This window comes from Sceloporus occidentalis, unplaced genomic scaffold (genome assembly GCF_023333645.1).
Source record: "Sceloporus occidentalis isolate IW3139 unplaced genomic scaffold, rSceOcc1.0.p SCAF_147, whole genome shotgun sequence".
Taxonomy (NCBI): Eukaryota; Metazoa; Chordata; class Lepidosauria; order Squamata; family Phrynosomatidae; genus Sceloporus; species Sceloporus occidentalis.
In genome coordinates this window covers 724,744-740,978 of record NW_028317127.1, presented here as the reverse complement: position 1 = coordinate 740,978, position 16,235 = coordinate 724,744, and the positions used below count along the sequence as shown (strand labels likewise).

The 16,235-nt window shown below is 39.3% G+C and overlaps 2 protein-coding genes across 2 annotated transcripts; one reads left to right on the top strand and one right to left on the bottom strand.

Moving 5' to 3' along the window:
* Positions 1 to 1,242: 1,242 nt before the first annotated feature.
* LOC149280785 (uncharacterized) lies at positions 1,243 to 7,677 on the bottom strand. Its single transcript, XM_089500092.1, has 6 exons — positions 7,438 to 7,677; positions 5,642 to 5,710; positions 5,244 to 5,395; positions 4,887 to 4,947; positions 2,353 to 2,576; positions 1,243 to 1,987 (listed from the first exon to the last, which is right to left on the bottom strand). Exons 1-6 carry the CDS (start codon positions 7,675 to 7,677, stop codon positions 1,243 to 1,245), a joined length of 1,491 nt encoding a protein of 496 aa, XP_089356218.1.
* A 2,042-nt stretch (positions 7,678 to 9,719) lies between these two features.
* LOC149280784 (small RNA 2'-O-methyltransferase-like) lies at positions 9,720 to 12,952 on the top strand. Its single transcript, XM_089500091.1, has 6 exons — positions 9,720 to 9,806; positions 9,921 to 10,033; positions 10,260 to 10,394; positions 11,272 to 11,454; positions 11,772 to 11,949; positions 12,500 to 12,952. Exons 1-6 carry the CDS (start codon positions 9,720 to 9,722, stop codon positions 12,950 to 12,952), a joined length of 1,149 nt encoding a protein of 382 aa, XP_089356217.1.
* The last annotated feature ends 3,283 nt before the right edge of the window (positions 12,953 to 16,235 follow it).

Genomic DNA, 16,235 nt, shown 5'->3' with positions numbered 1-16,235 from the left:
GATCCGCCACTGGGTGAAGGAGCATTTCATACCTACACCTAGTCATGGTATGGGGGGGGGGGGGACTGGGGTTGTAAAAATGAGGTCCGTACTCCAGTAGGATCTTAATACTTTCTTTACTGAGGGAGTTTAGTGCCCAAAAAGCTGGGACTTTTTCTTCAGCATGTTAACACCATTTCCATGATTATTTTTTTTGTGCCCCCGCACAAATAATATACTGTTTTTTTGGGTTTTTTTTAAAGGACAGATAGAGCTTTCTTTTCATACCATTGTAAGGAGGTATAATACAGCATTTAGTATGAACACAGCATTTTTTTAAAAAGTTTCTAATATTTTACTATGAAAATAGCCCCCCCACCCCAATCCAGTACAGTTGAACACAACAATATATTAATGTAAGCATCTTGAAAAATTGAAAATGTTAAAGGGTCTCTAAAATGTTTGCATTCCTCATTAGATTCCAAATCATATGCATCTCTAGTGTGTTAATATAATGCATGAGTTTGGAGAAAAAATACCCCAAAAACCCCACCATTTAATGAAGACACATGGAACTAAGAAACGCACTGCTAGAACCTTACAGGGTTGATGTTTCCGGATATCCTGAGGTGTCAGTTGGCTGAACAACCACACAAATTGGAAAAGCAAGAAAATGTTCCTTGAAAGGGCTATCAATTCAATTAAAAGTCATCTCATAATAGTTCAAAATGTTTTTTAAAAAAGTTTACAATTTTACAACACAAAATTCAAATTTGAGATCTGCATTCATATAGGTTTTAGAAAACAAAAAAAACAGCCATTCTAACAAAAGATCAGCTAAGCCATGCATTCAGCATCAGGAGGAAATTGCAACCTCACAAGCAGTAGAACAAATGGAAAATTTAACTGAACCGGTAGCTCTATTGTGTCAGAAAAGGAATTAAAACATCAGGGCTTTGTGTATAAGCCATACATTTCAAGAACAGTGAACTGATAAAAATGCAATAGTTGCATTGGAGCTTCAGCAAACACAGGGAAGGAAGCTTTGCGTCCAATGCACAAGGGATTCCCAAAAGGCACTTCCCTACACGAACTGTGGAATGAACCTTTTTTGCCTAAACAAAGAAAATATGAAACCAAACCCTTATATTTAAAAACTTCAAGACCGTTACAGAACAGGTTTGGACTTTGAAAAAGAGACTGTTGGGAAAAAGAAAAAAAAACAAAAACAAAAAGGATTCAATGTGATCCGCTTATTCAGTGTCACAGAGTCTCATCTTTGCCTCCATGTTTATCCTCAAGGTCAGAACTATGGGATTCATGGTCCTTGGTCTCAAGGTCACGCTTATGCCCTCGTTCCTTGCTCCTACTACGTTTTCGTGGTTTTTCCCTGCTAGAACTACGCTCTCGTTTTCTGGACTTTTCTGCATCGGTTGGGCTTCGGCTCCTACTACGCTTGTAAGTTTTGTCCTTGTGACGGTTTGACTTCTCTCGGCTGCGACTTCGGCCACGCGCATTCTTGCTGGGACTCCTGCTGCTCTTCTTCTGCTTCCTGTCTCTACTTTTACTCCTGCTGTGCCTTCTTTCTCTACGAGAATCTTCTCGGTGCCTCTTTTCATCCCTCTCTTTCCTCTCCTCACTCCTCCTACGCTCTCTTGATCTTTCCCGTGTTCTATCAGTGTCCTTGCCATTACCCTTTCTGTCATAGTCCCGCTTTCTACTCCTCTCATTTTCTTTCTCTCGGTCTTTCTCTCTCCTGTCTGTTTTACGGTCTCTGCTTCGGCTCCGTGTCCTGTGCCGATCCTTGCTTCTGCTTATTCTACGTTCCGTTCCTTGGTCGTTACTTCTTGACCTGTGTTTATCTTTGGATTCTCGCTCCAACCTTTGACGCTCCCTCTCTCTTTCCAAATCTCTGTCAAAGCTGGTGGAGCTCTGATGTTCCCTATGATGACTCCTGCTTCTCGATCGTCTAGGTGATCTTCGGGGACTTAATGACCTTTTAAGAGACCTAAAAATAAATCAGCATCTTAATTTAGTTATAACAAAAAATGAAACTCAGTGTGTGTAAGAATGAGGTGACCTATTCCTCTCCTACACTTTTTTTTTTCTTATTAACCATTTGATCAAAAAGCTAGCTCCATTAGCTATTTCCCCCAAAGGGGACATTTGTCAATTTTTAGGAACTCAAACCTTATGAATTCTAATATATAGTTTCTAATAACATGTCAGGTCACTATATATATATATTGGGCCCTGGAGTTTGCCAAAAGATGACTTTTCACTTAACCCCATCAATTTTACAGGCTACAGAAGTATGCAAACACTGGTTGAAACCATGCGAAATGGGTAAAAAGCATGAACAAGCTGTCTCACCTGGAGCGCCTTCTTTCAGCATGCCGTTCCACTTCCTCGGCCGCTTCATCTCCTTCCTTTTTTATTTTCCGCGGCTTGGTTTTGATCTGCTGGTCTATCTGCTTCTGCACTGGAACAGGTATCCTTGGAAATAGGGTAGAAAACCACTCCAGCTTGGTGAGGAAAGAACGCAGCATTTCCCCTATTGTCATTACACAGCCTCCACCTGCCTTCACATCCAAGTCCTGTAAAAACACAGTATTGGGAGAAGGTCAAGTATTTAAACATGTATGATTATTTCAAGTTTACCAATGAGATTACTTTGTCAATCCCAAAACTATACATGTGAATGTCAACTATTACCATTTGCTTTGCATCAGTTGTAACCACACTCCACTAGCCATAATCACCGGGGGGGGGGGGGGGGGGGGGGAGGAAAGAAAAATTGGGTAATTGGGTACAAAGCCACCCACACCATTATTAAACTGCTAAAGTTGGCAGATTGTCAGAGAGCAGTAAACAATGGATAGGCGAACAGGTGGTTATAAACCACAGCAACAGAATCTCAAAAAAATGAAAAAGTTGTATTTTAGGGGCAAATGAAACATAAAGGGATAGCAGATAACATCTGCTCTTTGTGAACGGGAGATGGTCAAGAAGGGTAAAAGCCCTCTATAGTCACAGAACCAAAGGAGAACCTGCAGTAGCCGAGTCTGTTCCTCACCATTGGACAGACAGCAAATAACGAACAAAAATTTTTTTTTTTTGGTAAATTATTGGTAAATCACATGAAAGCATGTATTTTTTCAAACTATTAGGTAAAGGCAATTAAACACTATTATATGTTAAGAAAATAAACAGCAGTTGTGTTTTTCTACTACTGTTCACCTGAAAGAACATCTATTCCTCATAAGAACCTTGTTTGCAAAAATTAGGCCAGGAGTACATCAAAAAACTCCCCCAAGAGCCACATACAATGTATAACGGCAGTTAATACTTGCCCCAGTGTAAAAATACCTCCTGTTGAAGCACACAGTATTATACTATAGCAAAAGCTTTCTGAACCTCGTTTGCTACACAGCAGTAGTCAAGCCTGATGAAGACTTGGCTCAGCTCATAAGGAAGACAGGGACACATAGTCCTTAGTAGTTTATGATCCTATTAAAATGATATCTTAAAGGAAGAAAATCCATGTGCATATCTCTAGTGGTGTCTTCTGTCTTGGGGTTTTATTTTGCCTCCAGGGTGACACCAAGTATCTGGCTTGGCTTGTGCTGCCTCTCCTACCTCTAGCTTTACTATGTTAGAATCGCTCTCGCAGGACAACTTCAGAAACCCTTGGAGATCTCAATTAGCTCACTTCTGTAAACATAAAAATTATATAAAGAAAACAAAAGGCCAAAGACATCTGGAATGTACTGAGATTTGATGGATTCGCTAAGGGGCACAAACAAATCAACTTATTTAAACCTTTGCAGAGCAACCCCCATGTTTTACATTATAGGTGATGTAGGGCAAGTGAAAAGTTGTACTTCCAAGCAGCCCGAGATGTACTTAATGTCATAAAATAATACTTTCACATGCCACACATTCCCATTTAATTTTTAAATTGTGAACATAATTAAAGGCGAATCTTAAGGTAAAACTTCTTGCACTCACACACACGTATGTGTTCAGATTAATTTCGCCCAATACATTTGCTGGCGCACAAAGATCTAGAGGAGAAAACAGCAGGTTAGCTTACGAATATAAGAAGTTGACACAGTGAATTATTGCAGGGCATTAAACCCTATAGAAAATGTGAAACGATGACAAGTAACCGGTTACTCAAAGGCCTTGGTTTTCTATGCTTTGTAGCTTCTTTGGAGTCACAACAAAAGCAACAGAAATGTATCAATTTCTTCCAACACACAGCATAGAAAATTGCTCACACGTATGCAAGCAATGCACACACGTGACATTACCCAAAAGCAATGCTGTACTGTGGGGATCTTAGGTTCAGCGAGGGATGACATGGTAGCATAGCGATCCATAGGGAACTTAAACTAACTTGTAGATCTGAGTGCTGCAGCCACCCGAACAGAAGCATAATGGGGGAAACACATTTAGGTGTTTATTCACTAAACAGCAAGTTTGGTGAGATGAAAAAAAGTCTTCATTTCACCATTTAGTGAATAATCACCAATGCCCTGTGCATATAAAAAGTTCTTGCAGAGTTCAGAGCCTTCTTTAGGAGCCTGAATGTCTATCTGTAACTACTGTTTCTAGCATGGTTCAACTAATATGTTTCTTTTCTTGCACATAGGATACGGTTATATAAACTCACCATGCAAATAGAAATCAGACCCAAGGACACAAATATTGTTAGAAAACACTGCAAATGTGGTTCCAGCAGAAAACATGCAGTATTACAAGGGAGATTACTCCAAGAAGGATGACCCCTGCACCAAAACTCAGAAATTCCAAGTGTCATGTAAGCCACGAGGCACACATTACAAATTAAATACAGTAAGCAGTACAAATGAAAAAGTAAATTATTACCCTTGCTGACATACCTCTTCGTCATCTAGGAAATCTTCATACCAGTCCCAAAGGTCTGCAGGTGGTTGTGTATACCTGCAATAAAGGCATGATACTTAATTGCATACATTTTTAAAGTTAACACTGATTCTGCATGTTGCTACACAGATTGGGCCACCCCATGGAAAAGTAATGTGGGTTTTATTTGTATTCCAATTAACTGTTTATATGCAGAATTATTAGGACTATTCAACTGCTTAGCACAAAGTATGATATGGTACAATCGTTTGTCTAGTATATCTCCTTCATGCTAACTTCAACACCATTTTACCTTTTTAAACAACCACAGTGAATGTTTAGGTAAAGGGCCTGCAGTTGAAAAGGGCACTTACCTTATGTACATGAATCCAAGTGCTCTGATGTATGGGGAGTCTGTGTGTGTGATGAGCCCCATCACTTGCTTTCTAGTCAGCTTCAATGTGAACAACTTATAGAGGAGGCAGAATGCAGTCGACACAATACCACCTGTGCCAACCCCTCGCACCTAGAACATCAAATTAGAACATAGTATTTCGGCAGAAACAAAATATCCTTATGTTTACATTTTAACTGCTTTTTGGTCACAGGGGGGAGACCTAAGAAAAGATGTATGTTACATTGTGAGTGGTAACGTGATTAACTATTCCAAATTCTAACGGTATAGAAAGTTGGGGGATGATGGAAATGTAACACACACTACTTTAAGGCGATTAAATCATCAGAAAATGAGAAGTCACGTACTTGTACTTACCCCTCCGCACATCCCTGTCTGTCCAGCAGTTTTCCTGCTACCCTTCTCCCAAGGCTCAACGTGCGTCACCTGGAAAAGCAAAGTCAATTTGAGATGAATCTTCACAAGGCAATGACATACATGCGGTTATGTTCTACAACATATGCACATGTAACATATTTTAGTCTAGGACTTACAGAAAATGACCTAGCAAAAGGCAAGCATCAGGATGGCAAACAAATATTTCCCCGCCGCATATTCAGTGTCCCATACAAATGAATACACTTTTTAGGTAAACTCAGCAGGACGAGGAGGTTTATGTATAGACAGCGGGTCCATCACCTATTACACTGACAATCAATCATTACATAATAAAAATGACAATTTTCTTAGCATAAGAAGGACACTAGAGAATAGTGCCGTTTAAAAAGAGGGACATTATAGATAACACGGGACTATATTACAGCGATTATTTGTTAACAAGGATGGCATCTGCGTCCTACAGCTTACATCAGAAGTACAGATTTGGCCCTCCCACGGGAATGAGATTACAGCGTGTACTTTAGTTACATAACAGACAAACATGCCACACAATATGGTGAAAAGGAAAAGCGGAATTGCCAAGTTCTACATTCTATCTATTAGTCTCAGGGCATGCCAGTACCGATTACTCAAAGAAACTGTGTAACAAGTAATGAGTCATTAAACAAAGCTACACACTTCAAAATAAGTAACTAGGCACCGGGTAAGAAGATACCAGCCCACCACTGAAATGCCATACATTTAATATCAGTGGATGTTCCTATACAGCCATAATGAGATATTTACCTGGGATCAGATACCATAGCATATGGAACAGATCAGATCCACAAAGAAAACAGCCGGACCCACGGCTTTTAACATTCATGGCGGGAATCTTTTTACACAACTTTATAATGCTATATGGCTAACATGGCTATTAACCGAGGAGGAAAAAAAAATAACACGCATATATAGTTCATTGAGTTTTGTGCTGGAGATATGTCTATTTCCTGGGCGGATCCCTTAATTGTTTTTGCAGCGGCCAAAATGAATATAAAGCCGTGGATCTCACAGTCCGGCTCTACCTATCAAACTTCTGGAGGGACGGAGGGGGTTCCTGCCCCCCAAAAAACCCCTGAGCAGCCGCAGAAGCCTCATTATACCAGGTGACTCCAAACCAACAGTCTAATATTTTTATTTTCCAGAACAATGCTTACAGTGTGGTGGTATATCTTACTTTTAGTGCAGTTTGATGTTTGAGACTTTCTACAGGATGTCATCTGTGTCAAGCATAACTAATTTAACATGATGGACAGGAGGTACAAAAATCTAAATGGAAAGGGTTTCCTTACTAGCATGTCTATTGAAGTTGCTGGGATTCTTCGCTAGAGAGGTTAAGATAACAGTGATCAAACGGCTGCAAAAATGCAAAAAAAAACTTACAAGATCTGGGTTATAAGAAGTGACTGGAAAGTGCCACTAACACCGCTTGGCAGCCACAAGTAAACCCAGACTTCCCTGTACTTAACAATGGAATCACCTGTATCCCAACAAAGGCCACATATATATATATATATATATATATATATAATCCATGCTGCGCCATGCCCCCTATACCAACATCATAATTTAAAAGGCCGCATTAACCATTTACAGGCCCCCGCCATGCTACACTCATTCAAGGCAATTGAGTCACCTGATAATCTTCGCCCACAGCCGTTAAGGAGTATGGCGATTCAAGCAAGGAGCCATTACACCGTAAGAGTATTGACCCAGAAACCCGCCAAGCCCCATACCTTAAAGTAGATTTCGTCCACGACCTCATGGTACGTTTTGAGCTCGTACAGCTGCACCTTGAAGTAAGGGGAGGACAGAATGTTGGTCAGGATCATAGGATTCAGGTTCATGGTCTTTTCGTTACCCCATAGCGGTAAAACATTCCCGGGCTTCCCAGAAGATGCAGACTTGTTTCCTCCACCCCCAGTCTGAGGAGGTTGCGGGGTCCCAGCAAGGGCCGCCGCGTTGTTGTTCGCCATTAGAAACCAGAGAAAAGATGGCGGCCACCTCACCGGAGATCAGGAAATGACGCAAGGTTAGGGGGAGAGGAAGGAAGGGTGAAGAAAAAGCGGCGAAATCGCCGGTCAATACAGCCAATCTGTCGCCTCAATTTACATAGCCAATCAGAGCGTTAGAGCCAGGCAGCCAATTGAAGAGCTCGGCTCAAAAACCAATAGCTTTTGTTAATGCTAACTTTGAATCTACGTTTGCTTTCTATTTTTGAACATTGACGTTTTATTTAAAAATAAAATAAAAATGCAGACAATGAACTGTGTAAGTTGTACAAAAATCATCATCCGTTCGTCGAGAGAATAGGAATATGCCAGAGAATACGTTAGTATGTGACCGAATGCAGCCTTTACTACGAGAAGATTGACAAGTGGGGGCGATTGCTCCTTTGGCTGCTCTTACTATAATATAAAATAATCTAGAATACCACTACTTTTATGGGTGTTGCATATGCCTACTTCAGTGTCTAAAAACTAGAGACAGCATTTACACCATGCCTGGATCCATGCCTTGCATATTATGACAATGATCAAAGTGATGCTTCCACTCTAGTATAGCCATTTTTTCCAGAGCGCATGTACATTTAACATAATGCTAACCGGCATATGGGATGATAAAACGCACAGATGAGAATGAAATCATTTTAAATATCCCAAGTTCCATAGTGCTGTACAATGGGTATATATATATATATATATATATATATATATATATATATAATAAAATAAAAAAATATATAATTTAAAAAACATTTTTTTGCAACAAACTATATAGCATCACTTTGATCATTGTAAATGTTTTTTAAATCAACTATTTACAATATAATTTATACATGACAGAAATACTTAGGTGGATTTAGCTCGAGGACACGAAATATGAAACGGCAGAGCAAAGTTTACTTTCTTGTTCATAATTGATACATTAGGAGCTTGTATCTAGTTTTCAAATATCATTTTTTTTGATAATTTTATTAAAAGCAATTTTTTAAATCACTTTACTGCATAATGTTTGGAAAAACAAGTGCTTGTTAATCCTTATTATAGAAATGGTTTTCCAGGAGACATGCAGCCCACATACTGTTAGGGGATATTAAGATAAATAGGTTTTTCCCCATTTTCATAAACGGGTTCTTATTTTTTAGTAGTATTACACTATTTTTTATATTTTCTATAACACACAGTGTAAATATTGTCTAAATAAATAATATTACTGAAGAGTAATACGGTAGGAAGATGGTATGGTGGAAGACGCCCAGGAGTAAGCAGAGGGAAGGCTTCCCGGAAGAAGTGGTTCTTAAGATATTAGAGGCATTGGAGATGAGGGTAGAATCTGATAAGTTGGGTAGGACATCCCACAGGACGAGGGTAGCCCTTGAGAAGGTATACCATCATGAGAGGTAGAGATGAGGAGCAGAAGACAGGGGATGATCATGAGAGGAGCTGAGGGACCAGGTAAATGTGGATTTGAAGTTAAGTGAGGAGATGTAGGTAGAGAGAATTGTATATTGAATCCTGACTCGTACAGTCAGCCAGTGACGAGGTTGACATCGGGGGATGAAAGAGGAACAGAGAGAACTTGGGAAGTCTACTGACAGGGATCCTAGCATTATATCCCATGATAGGTTTATAATATGTTGTCTCAGTTGTGGAGTTATTCTGTGCATTGTCTTGGTCAAGTTCTTTGCATCATTTTCATACATAATCATAAGAATTGCGTGAATCAAATAAAACTTGATCGGTTTCCTTAAGTCTGAAGTGCTTCACCGGCGCATGGTGTTTCTTGGGCTTTGAGCAGGATGTGAATAGACGTTGGATTTGTATTGGAGAATGTCCACCGATGACAAGAACCGTAACGTGATTTCTGTTCGTATTTACATTGCTTCACTAACGCTCTCGGTTCACTAATGACGCTGCATGATGACCGTAGGTTACTTTTCTACTGCAGCCTACATTATATATCTTTTTGTTTGTAGCATTCTTTTGAGAAGTTGCCATCTTCCAGCAAGGAAGTTATGAAGCCGATCATATTTAACCCATCACTGCACCAGCAGCGACACCAGTTTGTGATTTCTTTGGTTGATACATACCAACCGAAAAAGGTCAGTTTTTAGTTTTTTTGTGCTTATAATGCATGATGGAGATGAAACCAATATTCTCCTGCAAAGCCCTACTTTAATAAACCATCTGAAAACTGCTTTCCTTTTGCACTGCAGGTAGCGGACTTGGGCTGTAATCGGTGTTCCCTTCTGCAGAGGCTGAGGTTTAACGAATGTATTGAGGAGCTGGTGGGCCTGGACATCAATGAAAATTTACTGGCATGCAAAAAGTATATAGTTGACGGCTTATTTTAAGATGAATTGTATATAATTTGGTAGTCTCAAGAAAAAGAGATTTTCTCTTTTGCAGATGTGATAGCTTTGAATTTTAGCAGCATATACGCAAAGAGTAGCCAAATATGCATATATGTGTGTATCTGCACTAGCGTTCCCCATCTATATGATAAACCTATATATTATTGGGTGTTATGCATTTGTTTTTGGTTTGGCTATTAGGAGCAGATTGCAACCTCTCATTATCCATTACATTGAACCCATCAAAAACCCGCTAACAGTATCTCTGTACCATGGCTCCGTAACGGAGAAAGACCCGGCACTGCTTGGATTTGACCTGATCTCATGTATTGAGCTGTAAGTATTGCCCAGAATTATATATACACTGCTTACGCGACATGGACTCTACAGGGACACCATGTTATTATGTAATCCAGACCTACAACCTCTATAGGATAACTAGGCTAGTTGTGGAGCAGCAACTGGCCCATTGAGCAGTGTGACACCGGGGGGGCCTGATCGCCCAAAAGGGTGATCTGCCCCTAGTTTTGCAGCGTGCCACCCTAGGGCTTGGCTTACCCAGCCTAGGCCGGTATAAGTCACTGGTGTGCACTCATTATACCCACAGCCTGCAAGCCCCAGCACTGGCCCTAATGAGAGTTAAACACTCTCCCGCAAGCATGAAAGCATTCCCATTGATTTCTGAGGGAGTGCTTTCCTGCCACCAAGTTGGCTGCTTCAAGTCACTGGGGGGTGCGGTGCACTCCAGCTCTGGTACTTCAACTTTTTCTGAAGGTAAGTGCTTTTATGTTATAGTATTTAAATATGTATTTGTACTCCCTAAAGCTACATGGGAGAGCCAACTTTCCCTTTAAAAGGCATATATATTATAGCATCTAGACATATTCTTAAAATATATATATATATATATATATATATATATATATTCATTAAAGCAACACTGAAGAATGAAGTCTTTGTAAACTTTCTAATGTCAATTACATGACTCCCCTGCTCTTCAATTCACTAACAAATGTCGTATTTTCACTTGCACGTTCATAATGCTATCACCATTCCTATGTGCAAAACAATAATTCATACCAGAGAGATGAGTATGATATCCCTTGATGTTGTCTTAAAAACCCATGTGGCACATAACGGTAAAAAGTTGTGAACTTATATTTTGCATTTATTTGACCTCGCCCTTGACTTTCCCTACATTTTCACTTTGCAGAATAGAGCACCTGGAAAAGGATGATTTGGAGAAATTCAAGGATACATTATTTGGATATATGGCTCCTCTTAGAGTGGTTATCAGCACTCCTAATTCAGAGTTTAATGTCCTGTTTCCCAACCTGGTAGGGTTTAGACATGCAGATCACAAGTTTGAGTGGACCAGGGAAGAATTCCAAAACTGGTAGGTCTAAAAGTTTAACCTCTTAATAACGGGGGACATTATATCACATCCCTGCAAAGCTGGCGCTTAACCCACGGGATGTAATATTACATCCGGCGCAATATTAAATTACCACGGCACAGTCCTCCTGCCATTGTACGGGAGATCAGGTCTGGTCTTGGTCCTTTAATCTTCTCCATGGGTCTGTATCTATAGGTGTACATCCTATTGTGATTGTGTTTTGCCAGAGGATATTAATGGTATTCTAACAACTTCAGATTTGAGATGAATAAAATAAAAATTTATTTCTGAACCTTCCCATTTAATTGGAATTTCAGGGCTACTGATGTTTCTAGTTGTTATAATTATTCAGTGGAGTTCAGTGGCGTCGGAGAGCCGCCAGCATACGCCGGAGATGTTGGATTTTGCTCCCAAATAGGGTTATTTACAAGAAATTACTTGGAGAGTGATGAAGAACTGATTAAAAAAAGAGAATCCAAATCCATTTACAAAACTGTAAGTATTTTCATTGTTACTTTACTACCTTTTTCATAGGCTTACAAGTTCCTCCCCAAAATGCATTTTACATACAGTTTTAAAGGAGAATTGAACCATTATTTATACCCTTCAAGAGCACGCTTTGCTGCTTAAATCCTTTTGAAAACCTCCAGTGATCTTAGGTTAGCACTTTTGAAATCTGCATGGCTTATTGTAAGCCTACTGATATTCTGTATAAATGGTGTGTTTTAGGATTTATACCTCATTGAAAGACAGTAGTTCAAAACACATTTGTACAATGTATTTTATTAAAACAGATATACAGTGAGTGATCTAAAGCCAGGGCTATCTTTAATGCACCTGCTCCAGGCCCAGCATTACTTTAGGGGACCTTGGCAGCTGTCTCTTGGGCCCCTCAAAGACCACCATAGTCCATGGACCCTTTATGGTTAAAGACAGCCCTATCTAAAGCAATACAGTGAAACTTTAGTCTTAAGAATATTGTTGGCTCTTTTGCTAACCTATGGAACTGAAATTCTGCGTGAGTAAAAAGAGTATTCTTTAAAAGGTTTTTCGTGTAGAATATCCAAGTCTTAAAGATGAAAAGTATCTACGAAATGAAGTGTTGAAAAAGGCTCTGTCAGAAGCAAACCGCCTAAAGAGACAGTTATTGCAACGTCTGTTTCCTAAAGATGAAGAAGAAGAAGAAGCAGCCAAGCTTACAGAAAATGAGCAGACGTCCCAGAGGATATCAGACACTTTTTCCTATTTGGAACCCGAATCGCAGATTGAAGAGGACAAAGATTTAGAACCTTTCTTAGAGGGAAACACTATTCATGTTCCAATAGAAAGACTGATCCGTGTCCCAAAAGTTAAAGAACTTTGTGGAAGTTTAGATGTTCTGAAAACTATGATTAGTGAGGACAACTCAGTTGGCTGTGATGGAATTTCAGTTTTATATGATGTAGATCTGGAAAATGATTATAACATCATAGGTACACCATACCACTTGTCTTTGTAAGCATATATAATAATATTATATATATAAATATATATATATATATATATATATATATATATATATATAATTTAAGATTGTAAGTTGTGTTAGTTTCTATTTTTGTGTTAAAATATAAATAAGATAATTAATTTTTTTTTTTTCAGGGATCCATTCTGTGTTCAGCTCCACATATGACAGAAATAAATGGTTACCATGCATCATACTTATGTTCTTAAATTTTTTATTCAAACATTAAGTGTCAGAGCCTGGAACTGAACCACTTAAGGTACAGCATGGTGGCACACATTGCCTAAATCCTGCTCCACTGGAGCTGTATAATCAGCAATCATATTTGTTATACCATTTGTTCAGTGATCTTTGTGCACAAAATACACTCCGCACACATAAATGCTGGCGTACCAATACTACACCTCTGATTTCAGCTTTTCGGTTGTATTTCTTTTTACCTAGGCACACATTCTGGATAATTCAGCTTCCTGTAGCTACACTGACCTCTAAGAGTGAATATTGCATCAGATTGTAGGTTCTTGTACCCGTCTTTACATACAAACTCAACAAACTCCCCATGGAAAATGTAACCACCATTATCCGAATACCATCTTAGATTTATGTGATTTTTGTCCATTTCTTCTTTGGATAAAACACATGGCTCTATAGAAAAAAGTAAAAAAGATAAAGTACCTGAAGATTAAAAAGAACTATGCATAGTGTTGGTTTAATACAGAAATATTGAAGCTGCTGCTTCTTATATATATAACATTATGAAGATAGGTGGTTGTCCGCGGCATTTGCCTCATGTTAATACCAAAATTAACTTTCTATGTCTAATTGTGATGTTGGACTAATTATTGCAAACTATTAGGTCAGTTAATTTTTTGGTAGTTAATAAATAGTACACTGTATCCCTTGCACATATAAAGAATTAAGTAAGGTAAGCCAATGGTATAGCCTTAAAACCATAATTTATTATCTATTCTCTACTAAATTGTCCAGAACAAAGAGTGGAATGGTTAAAAAATATTACCGTATTTACCTATGCAACTTGGTGGGGATTCCCATTCTCCATTAGAACAATGCACAGTACTAGAGCCTTTCAAGAAATGATGCTCTAAACAGCTGTATACAACCGATGAACCCGACTCGTAGGATTCCTGAATTATGTTTACTGTACTGTCTTTAACCACAGGAGGGTTGGTGCATGGCTTCAGATTATCTGAGGAAGGTAAAGGTTTAATTACAGTCATTCTCCAACAGATATAGCCTATAGTCTTTCAGCTTGGAACTCCTGTCCTGGTTATGTTTCTAAAATCTACTACATGATCATAGTCAAGTTCTTAGGTTTAAATACACAAGTAACACATGTGTTAATGGGAGCAACTCTAAACACCTCCACCAGCTTGTATGGTAACACATGAGCCCTTGAGCTATAACAATCCAAGACGTTGTATCTAGTTCTTTGACCTAAAAGTATAAACTCACCCGCAAGGTAGCAACTGATATTACCTTTTTTTCTGCAGGAGGGATATAAGATCTGTCCTCTCTGACACAACCCCTTCAGTTGAGAGTGTGATGACATGTCAAATCCATCCATACATTTTAATTCTATTAGGTCACCGTGCAAAAACAAAGAATGCAATTCAAAGCTCCATTGGAGTTCCACGTTCCTTTCTCTCATCTGATCCGCAGCCACAGTGCAAGGCTCTGCAGAAGAGATTAAAATGCATTTAATAACAGGCATTTAACATAATCTGCGTGTTTCTGTTCAGGTACTATGACACACTGAGCATAGTGACCTGTAAGAAGATTCTACTAATGTTGATAAATGTGGAATACAGAACTCTGATGAGCATTTCCTAATAAGTGATATTGAGCGATTGACTGGGTCATGAAGACGGCGGTGTGGACCACTGTGATAGAGCATTGCAATCATTTGGCTCTCCTAACAATACACTGACCATTTTTGTTCAATGAAACAACTTCTTATGAGTAATAATAATGTGGTTATACTTAAATAAGGCTTTTAAATAATGTAAATGTCTGCCTTACCTAAACATGCGGGCGGTTTAGACCAGGCTCCATGAGTGCAGCTCACTCTTTTTGATCCCTCCATTAAGTGGTAGGTCTGACATCTGTATTCCACTGATGAGCCAGTACTGTAGGTTGCAGATGGAGGGCTGACAAGCTCACCATTTCTGATTGGTGGAGGTGTCTGACAGTATTCATTGCTGGCTGAATAGAAAACAAAAAAATATTGGTTAATTTCTGCAAGTAGCTGTTTCTAAAATCTGTAGATTACAATTCAAAAATATTTTCACATACACTATACGACCAAAACTATGTGGACACCTGACCATCACACCTATATGAGCTTGTTGGACACCACCTTCCAAAACCATGGGCATTAATATGGAGTTGGCCCAACCTTTCCAGCTGTAACAGCCTCCACTTTTCAGGGAAGACCTTCCACAAGATTTCTGTGTGTCTATGGGAATTTATGGTCATTTAGCCAAAACAGCACTTGCGAGGTCAGACACTGATGTTGGACAAGAAAATCGGTTTTCAATTCATCCCAACCGTTATTCAATGGGGTTAAGGTCAGGGGAAACCCCTCAAGTTGACATCCCCCAAAAGACATGGTTTGACGGGTATGATGTGGAGGACATCATACTCATCAAACCATGTCTTTTGGGGGGTAATTTCATGCTGAAACAGAGAAGGACCTTCCTCAAACTGGTTCCACAAAGTTGGCAACACTTGCTGTAGCATTAACATGACCATTCACTGGAACCAAGGGGCCTAGCTCAGCAAACCCAGACCATTATCCCTCCTCCACTAAACTTTAGAGTAGACACAATCCATTGCAGTAGATAGTGTTCCCCTGGCATCTGCCAAACTCAAATTCATCCATCAGACTTCTAGATTGATCTAGAGTGTGAATTGTGATTCATCACTCCAGAAAATATGTTTTCTTTGATCCAGTGTTCAGTTGCAGTGGGCTTCACACCACTCCAGCCGACGATTGGCATTGCGCATAGCGTTCTTCAGCTTGCGTGCAGCTGCATGGCCATGGAAGCCCATTTCATGCACTGTGCTGATGATGGTTCCAGAGACAGTTTGGATACAACAGGTAACCCTAACAGTGACCCGAATAAAGTTAAAACCAACAACCTTTATAAACGCACAACAAAATATTTCCTCAACCCTCATAAAGCATGTAGTTACAAAACCTAAAGCTCATTGGTTCTCATGTTACTGTGCTAGTTATTAACCTGTTGTCGTTGAG

Excerpts from the sequence above, each read along its gene's own strand:
- LOC149280785 (XM_089500092.1), bottom strand. The coding sequence starts at position 7,677 with ATGGCGAACAACAACGCGGCGGCCCTTGCTGGGACCCCGCAACCTCCT. Across the intron at positions 5,711-7,437 it reads TGGACGAAATCTACTTTAAG|GTGACGCACGTTGAGCCTTG; the intron begins GTATGGGGCTTG and ends TTGCTTTTCCAG. Across the intron at positions 1,988-2,352 it reads GCTGAAAGAAGGCGCTCCAG|GTCTCTTAAAAGGTCATTAA; the intron begins GTGAGACAGCTT and ends ATTTATTTTTAG.
- LOC149280784 (XM_089500091.1), top strand. The coding sequence starts at position 9,720 with ATGAAGCCGATCATATTTAACCCATCACTGCACCAGCAGCGACACCAG. Across the intron at positions 9,807-9,920 it reads ATACATACCAACCGAAAAAG|GTAGCGGACTTGGGCTGTAA; the intron begins GTCAGTTTTTAG and ends TTTGCACTGCAG. Across the intron at positions 11,950-12,499 it reads CCAAATCCATTTACAAAACT|GTTTTTCGTGTAGAATATCC; the intron begins GTAAGTATTTTC and ends ATTCTTTAAAAG.